Here is an 11,051-nt window from a genome sequence, read left to right on the forward strand (position 1 = left end):
CGAACAACAAAAACTTGTCCATTCTTATACTGTATGTTGTTCATTTATTTAATGAATGTTATTTGTTTCCTTACTTCACTTATTTATAACTTTAATTTTACTTAATTTCGTTCCAAGTGTTAATTTCATGATAAGATAACTTGTTTGTTTTTATATTGTATGTTATTCATTTACTTATGAAATATTATTTGTTTACTTACTTCATTCATTTATGGCTCTAAAATGAAATTAAATGAAAGTAGAATTATAAACAAGTGAAGTAGAGAAATAAATAACATTTCGCAAATAAATGAACAACATACAATATGAAAATAAATAAATTATTTATGTTATTTATTTAAATGAGAATAATTTTATCATTTATGTCACAAATTCAAACAAATTCAAACGAAAATTAATATGAGTCTTTCATTAAAATTTTAAAAATTTAAATATCCCTTTTTTAATTATATTTAGTCAAGGGTCCATCACTAAAATTTTCCTTTAAGTTACAATATCCACATCACTTTTTGAACGATTGACTTGGAAACTTAAAACAATAATATTTTTTAAAAAAATTAATAAGAACCACGTCCCTTATTTTGTGAGAAACGACATTGATCTTTGTCCTAGGCTCTACTTCTATATCTCCTCCTTCCATCAATTCGCCATTCTATTCAAAATCCTCATTCTCTCCAAGCAACCTAGTCATCGCCATTCTCCTCCAGCTTGACAGCGACCCGGGCGCCCTTGTTCTAACCAGATCCGTTGCACTGAGCTCACTGTCGCTGCTCAAGCTCGTCTCTCCCGAAGCTCGATGCTTCCCCCCAAACCAGATCTGTGGCACTAAACTCGCTGTCGTTGCTCTTATCTCGTCCCCGGTTGTCTCCCCCTAGCTAGTCGTTGTTGCTGCTCGTCGAAGACTTGCCATTGTGTTGCCACCGTGTTAAGCTGAAGCCTTCTTTGTAAGAAATTTGAAATGATATTTTTTTTTCTAGCAACTAAATTCATAAATTATTTTGGCTGCAACAAACTAATATAATTATAAATGATATTGATCTTGACCTATTAGTACCAAAATGAGCAATTATATTGGAGAACGAAGTTGGACGGAGAAAAAAAAAAATAGAACATGGGTGTGCCTTTAATGATTTTATGGAAGCAGGGCCACGTGGGGCTGAAGACACAGACCTGGTAATGCCAGCATGAAGTCAGGTGCTAAGTGGTGTTGATCCTGACTCACCACATGAACAAACACTGACCTTTTGGGCCGAGTTAGAAATCCCCCTTCCCACCATATTCAATTACAATTCCTCAGCTGCCTGTACATCCCAGACTAATCACTCCCAGCCTCATATCATCTTGCTCTGTGAATCAAGCTTTAATTTACGCATTGGTCGTTTAATTATAGTGTATTATACCTTCTTGTGAGCAATGTACAATATATATTCCAAATGAAAGGGACTAAATCAATTAGAGATGGCCTGTGATGAGTAATAAGCAAAAGCAACGCTTGTGTCTACGAAATACTTAAAGAGTACAGGCCTTTTAGAATTATATTTTAAAGAATTGTGATCCTCTTGTTTAAATTTCTTGCTTTCAATTTCTTTTGTAATTTTGTTTATCTCTTATTTATTTATTTATTTGTAGACATGGCGACGCAATATCGAACTGAAAATCCAAAGCAAGTGAAACAGAGGTTTAGCTGCATGATATGGTGGTGACTTCTCTTTAAAGTGACCTCATCATAATCTACTTATAATAATAGTTCTTTTTTTTTATATAGATATAATATAGAAACAGAGGTTTATTTTGTTCAAGTGGTTCAAGTAGCAACGTCAGGCTATATAATCTAATCAGTTTTTTTTTTTTGCCAATTCTTTTTTATTTTTCTTCAACTACATGACTGCAATAGAATTAAATTTGATATCTAAGGCTTACGTGTCAAGCATGGATTTAAAAGAAGAAAAGGAATTCAAGCTTTGGTTTTATTGTCACGTCCTCAGCACTTCAATTTTCTTGATTCTTACCATGTATTTTTCACCACTCTCTTTCCAATTTTTTTCTCCTGACATCCTGTTAATATGAGGTCAGCCATTGTAATTTTTGCAGGATGACTTTTCTATGGCTATTACTTAATATCACAGAGCAAGTGTCTTTCTCTGTTTGTGTCCATATTAAAATCTGTGTCTGTAATATGCATGTTGTGTTAATATTGAATCTATGTCTGTAATATGCATGTTGTGTTAATATTGAATCTATGTTTGGTCTGTTAAAAAAAATGCTTAATCAAGAATTACTAAAGGTTTTTAATGCTAATCAATAGTTGATTTTATTCCTCAACAGTGATGTCAAAAACTTGATGCACACAAAAACTAAAAAGATACTACAAGTGTACGAGTTGCAATTATAACTAATGGTAAATCAATGTCGATCTCACAGAGAATTAAGTAAATTGACAAATAGACATTCAATTCTCAATTTCATTCAAGTTAAGCAAGCAATTTAAAGTGATGAATGATTGAAATTAAGAATAAAATAAAATATAAAGTAAGCAAATAAGATTTTAAAGCACTCTAAAGTCAAGAAATGATTAGGAAAGCTGCCTAAAGTTCTAATCTCTATTTGCTCCATTGCACTCAACCTATCGATTAAATTACTTTTAATTTCAGTTTAAGGGTTAGGATACTAAAATTAATATTAAATATCTTTCAATTATCCAAAATCCTACTTAATTCTAATCTAACAATTCTTTGCCAAAATTAAATTATGAGCATTAAGTTTAAATCCCTTTTAACCACTTAAGCCTTTTAAGTACATTCCTATCCTAGAGGCAAGTTAATCATACTTAATCCTAAGCATTCAATTCTAATGGTCTAAACAAAAATTCCTTTCCCAAGTTCATTCTATTCCTTCCAATTATCACTTAACAGTGATCAATCATCAAGCAACACAAATAAAAATTAGAATTAAAAACATAAAACATCCATTAATCACAAAATAATCAATAAACCAAGATACAATTAGAACAAATGAATTCATAGAACTCTAGAACATCAAGATTTAGCTACACATAGCTAAATACAATCTCAAAATAGCAGAATAATTGGACCAAATCATATAAGTAGGAGAAAGAAGGAGAAAAGTGAAGAAAAATTCAATGAAAATGTGAACAGTGATGAGTTATCTTGCTCTCAAACTCCAAAATCATCCTTTACTCTCCAAAATTGCCTATGGATTTTTAGAGAATGTAAAAAACAAAGTCTCCAATCCTATGAAAAATCTTAGTTTTCCTCTTTTATCAGACAAAAAAATTGATGCTATGTGTTTCTAGTGCCAGACCCATTGAAGCGCCTAGGGTAATCGGCTTTGTTTCTGGTTCAGAATTTGCCTTATAATACTAACATGTTATGGCGGGTGATCATAACAATTTAATTTTCTCATTAAATTTGTTATATTTTCTTTCTTCACCTCTTCCAAGCTCTTATAGATTTTCTTAAAATCTAAAATGACTCAAATTAATAAAAAAAACTCTAAAATAAAATTAAAACACAATATTTACAAAACAAGATAACTAATATTAAAATAAATACTAAATACAAGACAAATAAAAAAAACTAGATGACTCTCTAAAAGATTAACAAAACTCTTCAAAACATATAAAAATATAAAGAGTAACTTGATACATTATAAAGTATTTTTTGTGGCAAATATTATTCTCAACATAGTGCCGGTAACTGCCATTGTTAGAAGTGTAGAAATTGTTCTTAACATGGTAGGCTAAAAAACATTGTACCCAAGCCAAGCTTTGTTTGGGTTATAACTACAAAAAAGAGTTTGTTTGAAGCTTTTAGATTAGTGCTAAAGTTGCTTTATCTCACAAATATCTTTTTCTTATAGTAATGCAGTAAATATATTTATCTTTTTGTTTTTTCAACTTTTGCAGAAGTATGTATAATGAATTAATGGCATATTCATTAATTTTGTGTTCTTGTTGCCATACTTGCTGCATAAGGTGGAGGCTTTGGAAGATGTTCAACATTACAAACTTAAATTTGTTTGTACTTTGATTATAGGTTGTATTTATAGGGTATGTTGCTTTCTTTTGTTTGTTTTAACTATTAGTGGTTGTATACTAATTTTATTAATAAAATATCACTTTTTTGGAAATTGTGTAATCAATTATTATTTTTCTTCATATATTTTCAACAATATAGGGTATTTTTTAGATTGAGAGTGATTTTAAATCATTTTCAATACAAAAAAATGTCTTTTTTTTAATCAAAATCTAGGCTGTTTACCTTGTTTAAAAAAAAGTAACATAAAAAGTCCACTTTCTATGCCTTTTTTAAATAAAAGTGATGTAAAAAGTTGTGAAACCACGTCATTTTTTTTATCTAAAAGTAACGTAAAAAGTTCTATTCACGTTCCTACTATAAGTAATATGAATAAGTAAACTTTTTATGTTCTTTATTAATATTATGTCCTCTTCAATATGGATGTGAAAAGATTTAAAAAAGCGATGCTAAAAGTGTTTTTTTATAGTAGTGAAATGGTCTTAGTAGATTGATTACAATGGAATAACCCTAGCCTATTATTCTAATCAAAATCAACCTACTTAATTACACTTATTTTAACAGCATAGTCGATTTGTCTTTCGTCAAAAGAGACAAAAGTGTTTGGTCTGCACCTGACGGGAGTTGAATTACATATTCTCCGTAAATGTTTTCTACTGAATCCGAGTAGAAGTTTCAGCTGTAATTAAATGTCGACGAATGAGGGAGGAGGAAAAATACAGCACTTAAGCTGCATTCTAGCTATTGTTGTTTATGAACAACAACATATACATTGGAAAAAGAAGAAAATTGAATATTGTGATTCAAAAAAAGTATGCATGAATGGACAAGACCCGGCGGTATTGTGTTGTCACGCTTCTGATATGTGCTCCATGACAGTGATAGTAATTGGACGTTTAATTATTTGAATTGAATGATCTCTGTCAGTAGGACCAAAAACATCATGATCAAGTGAGAAAATACAAATGCAACTGTTCAACTGTTACCATGACTTTTGCGTCTTGTTTCACACTCATTTTCTTTAGAGCAAGTTTCCAGCATGTTACGTTTACCACGACAATTTTAACACACGGCATTTGTGTTGTCAACGAGGTATCTAATATAGCTCAAGTGGAATTAATGTAACCCAGCTCAAGAATTTTCAAAGTGTGAAAGCATACCAAATTAAAGTTGCTTTGGCGTGTCTCAGATCACTATGAGCTATGTTGTTGCTGTTACTTTAAACGGGTGAGAGGAAGATTGCTTCATTATATCCGCTCGAGATATTTATAGGATATCTAAGTAACTTTTGATTTGGACTGAAAACATGGTGCCGTAATGGACAAGTGTGGGAGTAGGAAAACCAACAAGAAAACTTCAAATGCAAGGTTTTTCTCGACCAACGTAGCATTATGGAGAGATGAGATAACAGTCAAGAGTATAAAGCTTCGTTAGTAGATGATGAAACTTTCAATGCGGTTTGGAAGAAAGGGTTCATGAGTGTGGTGTGGGCCAATCGCTTTGATAATTATTGGAAGCACTTCAACGTACTGTTCAACGTCATCTTGCTTGTGTCCTTATATATTATGAGCTGTTGCTCCTGTGAACTGTTCTTTATCAGAAATCTTCCTAGCACTGCATATCCAAAGTAAAGACAACAGTGCCCCTAAATATCCACACCATGTTCTGTAAAATCTATACCATACCAGAAAATCTCTGCCCCAGAAAGCAAAAATTGAATGCTGAGTTGTCTACGAAACCCACATGCATGGATTTATTTCAAACTAACTGTATTTTGTGTTATTTTAATAACTAGACACAACTCTTGCGCAATGCACGCTATTTATAGCTTATAAACAGTGAAATTTGTCATAAATTTTATATTAATTTTCTTGCCTAAACAAGATTTTATATTTGGATTTTGATTATTCATGAAGTTGTCAGTCTGATATTGTTTGAAGTTCATTGTGTCAATATTGCGAAACTTTTCTCACTTGCTGCTGCTGACTGTGCTGATCTTTACTTATTTTACTTTATCGATCTGTGTTCTGACAATTTAATCTAGAACAACGAACTGTATATTTTTCCTTTTCGAAAGTGACTTTTTTGGCTGGCAATTGAAGTGTAGTGGGGTCATCCCTTTTGTTTATTGGAGATTGGATGGCTGGTCAAAAAGCACCAAGTCTCAACGGATCGTCAGGTTCAATGATCCCCAAGAGAAATAATTGAGACATCTCTGTGAAAAACTGCAAGACAATCCTGGATGGAAGGTTCTTGAGAAAACGAGTATTTGTGGTTTTGTACCCTACCACATGTTACTAGATTTGCTTTCGCCCATTACTTCCTCCATTTGCCTTTCAATGATGCACAAGTTTCGTGTTTGCTATATTTCACTCTCAATAATAAAACTCTACCTTTATTGGAACTTTTCTTTCTCTTTTCCCAGCCACCTCTGCTTGCGAGATTAGGCATACCCTTCAAGTCTTTTTGTGTGTTAGGTGTAGTCATGTGGAGAACTGGAAGGGAGCTTTCTTGATTAGCTTCGTAGACTTCAACTGAGGCACTGAGCATCCCCATGTGATTGCTATCAGGTGCTATTTACGTTGTAAGCTGTAACGATTTTTCTTTTCCAGCATCATAGTTTAGCTTTTAGAGAGAACCATTTCCAAAACCATTTAAAAAATTTATTTCTAAATAAAAACTGATATAAAATCGATTGTTGTTAAAATAAAATGTGACTTTTTTTTTTAATAGAACTCGTTGTTGGCTCTCATATGGGAATAGTTTACTTGAGTGATTTTTAAATATAATTCTTCCTGCATTTTTGAAAGATCAAATGGTAGGGTCCATTCTCCCACCTGCAAGCCCTTTTTCCTTTTCTATTGGTTGGTAGAATTATGATCTCTCTCTCTCTCTTAACACCTATTAGATTCATTTCTGTCAGATAAGAGCGTAAAGTAATGTAGCCATTTCCAGAAATTATGAATAAATGGATTGAGAAAGAGAGGGGATAGAAGACAATAAGTAGCAGGTAAAGCTTCAAAAACTTCTGATGTTCATAATGGTTGTCGTCTGCGATAGCGTACAAAGAAGATACATCAAATTAGAGGACATCCATTTTAGTTGTGTGGTAAGTGATTGAATAGTACGTCTGTTGATAGGTATCACTAGATGGCCCGTGGTCCATACAACGTACCATAATAAGATTTTGCAATTAGTTCTTGCTTTCTACTTTCCGAAGCCAAGCTGACAACCGACTTGTGAGAAGAAAGCCATCAAAGAGAGGGTCAAGTCCTCTTTCCATCTTTGCAAGCAAAGGACTTGCGATAAGATTCGAGGATTAGTTGATGGAAACCTCCTCAGCATGAGAATTGAACTCACAGCTAGCTCTTGTTCCAACACCTTGGATCTTCCATTTAAGCCTCTCCTGTCTTCTTTCCTTAATACATCTTATGACAGTAATTATGGGGGCGCAGATATCGCAGTAGACCTAAATTTTCAAAGTAGGTTATCTTGTCTGGAAAACTAAAGTGGATCTGAAATTCTGATTAGTGTTAAATTAAATGGAAAAGGGAGTACAACCACTTTGTGTATTTAGCTTTAATTGCACTTTACCCTTTCAAAATAAACCTCGCATACTTTTCCTATTAAATATAACAATGACCTGTTGTTCCTTACTCCAGAATCAAATTATATAAGAATGGTTCATGAGAGAACTGTTGAAAAGCCTCTTATAACCTCCCCAGTTATTATATATTATAAAATAGAGAGAGAAAAAATGAAAGCTGGTCCTGAAAAATGCAAGGCAGTTGCATAACAAGAAATGATTAATTAATTCTCACACAGCAAAGTTGTAACTGTAAATCCGCATGGGGGGTGGCCGTGATTGCCATCACACCCTCTGCCGAAACAATCAACGGTAGTCCATGGCCTCTTACAGTGAAAAAAAGAAAAAAAGAAAAGAAAAGAAAAACAAAGAAAGAGGGGAAATTAAATAAAAGGGGAAAAAGTTACAAAAGCCAATCTCTTCTTTACACACAGTGAGTGCCACGAGGGAAGTGAATATAGTAGTAATTAAGCCTTATGAGTGGGTCGACACTGATAACACTTAGCAAATAGCCCAAATGTGTTGACTTGTTGTATGAAATTTAGCATGCTTGCCCATCCTCCCAACCCAAATCCTACCACCAAAACCCATACCACCACAAACACGTTCATGGAGTACGTTCCTACCCATCCTCCTATGAGCGATGGTGGTCTCTCCACAGCATTCTGTCAAGAGATCAAAAACAGATATATGATTAGATATTGGTTGTTTTGTATAATTTAGAAGAACTAATTAAATTAAATGAAGCGTGATTAAAAGGTGGCCAACCTCTCTAGCCGGGGCAGAAGCAAAAGTGACCATGTGTGCCATGGCCGGAATAATGTAAACAGTGAAGCTGACCAAGAGAGATCCAACAGTTGAGTTGATGGGCCCAAAGAAAGGGAAGATAATTGCAAGAAACCATATTGGAATCACCACAGGAAGTCTAGCCAACGCCCTTTTGATCAAGCTCTTGGTTTCGTGCACTCCGATGAATTTTTCCCACACAAAGTACAGAGGAGTGCAGGCAAATCCAAAAGTTATGAACTGCAAAAACCACCATTCAATTGTTAATAGACGGCCCCTATAGTTTTTCTTACCTGAGAAGATCGAAGATATTTATATTAATCATGATGATGAGAGAGACCTGGTGAATGAGCATGAGAATAACAGCGGCATCCCTGAAGCCTGTCCTTGGCAGCAAAGAGAGCGCATTGGAATGAGTAAGAAGCATGTCCCCGAATGCCCAATACACTGCTGCTGCTGATGGTAAAGTCAAAGTCAGCACATATAATGTTGCCAACAGATATATCAGCTTGAACTTCTGTGGCTTCCACATCGCATGCATAATTTCCCTGCAATATAATGAGTCAAGTTCGTTCATGCTTTACAGTTATAATAAAATCTGTGTGTTTTATGATAAAGCCAATCTCGAGGCCTCACACTGTGACAGCATGTCCACCAAAAGTGTAGAGAATGTTAGTAGCTCCCGTAAAGTAGAGAACCAATTTGGTTGGCCCCGAGTGCTTCACCGCCTCAACCTTCAAAAAGTATATCCCATGATCAATATATGGAAAATCAATTATTGAATACCAGGTTATGGTGGTACGATTTATCCTTCTTTTTTCCTCCAAAATCATGATGATGATGCTTATGTGAATGGGAACTCACCTGTCCGTGGAGAAGGGAAGCTATGGTGAGATACCATGCGGTGTAACTGGTCATCATGAGGCCCAAGAATGACCAAATTCTATAATTGTGGAAAGAAGGGATAAACACTGTCGTCGCACAGCAGGCGCCAAAGATATAAGTCCAGGTTCTTTTGTCGAGATTGTCGTTTATGTAGTATATGTTACTGAAGCATTTATTATTAGCAAAACGAAATACCCAGATTTTAGCTTCTATGTATCATATAAAGAGTTGCTAAACAAATTTAAACATCCAGAGTCATAATCAAAGGCCTACCTTGCGCAGGCAATTAGTTGAATCACTGATCCGAACAAAAGGAAAGTGCAGTTGAAAAAGAGACCTATGTTTCTCCAGTGTTTGCCAAGGAGTCCGTCAAGAACTTCAAACCACTGCAAAACAAACAGGATCAAATAGGAGAACCTAAAGCAACCCATTAGTATTCACAAAAGGGTCCGCGTGGAGTATGAAGGAGTCAAGAAACTACTGAACACAATTACCTGAATCACATGGTTTCTGAAATCAACTTTTTCTCTTTCTTTTCTGGTTCTGTACTCAACATAAAGGATGCTGATGAGGTAAGCCGTCCAGCTCCCCATCAACCCATAAAAAAGCTGAAATAGAATCCCAGATAACATCCCCAGTTGGGAGAACGAATATGGTAATGTCAATAGCACTTGTGCAACCTGCATTCATTACAACATACAATTAGTTAACAGGGAAAAAGAAAAAGAAAAAGAAAATAGAGACACTGCTTCTGTCGAACTGTAACATGAAATAAACTGAGGTGTATAATGTTTAATCAGTGCCTGATTAGAAGCACAGCTAAACCATGCATCATAGACCGAGCCACCATGCCAGAAGAACCTAGATATCTTGCTCCTAGCTGACTTAGAATCTTCACCCTCTGTCTCCATTTCTAAGTAGTTTCCAGCAACCACAGTCTCTACCTTCTCGGAAGCCATAGTTTGTACCTTCAAGAACTGTGTGTGAAGGAGAAGAAGAGATGAACTTTGAGAGTAAAGAGAGAACGGGGGAAGTTTTCTTTTCACTGTCCCTTCACATCCTATGCAGCTCCACTTTCCTTATATAAACTTTTTCGTCACCAATAAACTTAATAACCCTTTTGTGGGGGCCTCGCTTTGTTCACCACAAGCTTAAGTAATACATGTAACCATAAGATGTAGTCAACCTTCTTCGTAATTTTTCTATCACCAAGGTGCAGCTTCGGCATCAGTTTTGAGGGCGATATTTCACTTTCAACCACTAGTTACTTTTAAGTTTAATAGTTACTTGCGGTTTCGATGTGGCCAGGCTAGCTGCATTGCACGAGCAGGATGGCCCTTTACTGGCCAACTCTTTTTTAAGTTTTTCCTTTAGCATGAAAGAGCTCATGCATACCGATCGATCATGAATATGGATGGAGAAAAAGCAGAAAAAAGAGAAATTTTTCTGTCGAGAAGATTGGAAAAGTTAGTGTGAGTGTTGGCGTCTAGGCAGGGGAGACTAAGATGGAGTGAATGATTGCTCTCCCCTGGGCGCAGGGGGTGTTGGTGCTAATCATGATTATTACCACACGTGTTCCAACTGGCTTTAAAATATATAATATATATATATATATATATATTTTTTTTTTTTTTGAGAGTTGAGACCCGTCCTTGTTTAAAATTCATTTCTTTCCGTTTCCCCATTACTTGCTTTCTGAAACGACATAAATATTTTGAATGTATGGGCCATCGATGTAG

At 34.8% G+C, this 11,051-nt stretch overlaps 1 protein-coding gene across 1 annotated transcript; it reads right to left on the reverse strand.

Moving 5' to 3' along the window:
• Positions 1–7,848: 7,848 nt before the first annotated feature.
• LOC129294448 (auxin transporter-like protein 3) lies at positions 7,849–10,380 on the reverse strand. The gene is made up of 8 exons (XM_054932836.1): positions 10,116–10,380; positions 9,807–9,992; positions 9,586–9,698; positions 9,292–9,475; positions 9,064–9,161; positions 8,768–8,975; positions 8,410–8,667; positions 7,849–8,306 (listed from the first exon to the last, which is right to left on the reverse strand). The coding sequence occupies exons 1-8, from the start codon at positions 10,269–10,271 to the stop codon at positions 8,109–8,111; spliced, it is 1,401 nt and encodes a 466-aa protein (XP_054788811.1). The 5' UTR covers positions 10,272–10,380; the 3' UTR covers positions 7,849–8,108.
• Positions 10,381–11,051: the final 671 nt, after the last annotated feature.

This window comes from Prosopis cineraria, unplaced genomic scaffold (assembly GCF_029017545.1).
Source record: "Prosopis cineraria cultivar Desert tree isolate PC_DT_omini unplaced genomic scaffold, ASM2901754v1 PC15, whole genome shotgun sequence".
NCBI lineage: Eukaryota > Viridiplantae > Streptophyta > Magnoliopsida > Fabales > Fabaceae > Prosopis > Prosopis cineraria.

Coding starts and splice junctions, on each gene's coding strand:
- LOC129294448 (XM_054932836.1), bottom strand. CDS start 10,271: ATGGCTTCCGAGAAGGTAGAGACTGTGGTTGCTGGAAACTACTTAGAA. Junction 9,993..10,115: donor TTAGCTGTGCTTCTAATCAG/GCACTGATTAAA, acceptor TAATGAATGCAG/GTTGCACAAGTGCTATTGAC. Junction 8,668..8,767: donor TTCTCATGCTCATTCACCAG/GTCTCTCTCATC, acceptor TGGTTTTTGCAG/TTCATAACTTTTGGATTTGC.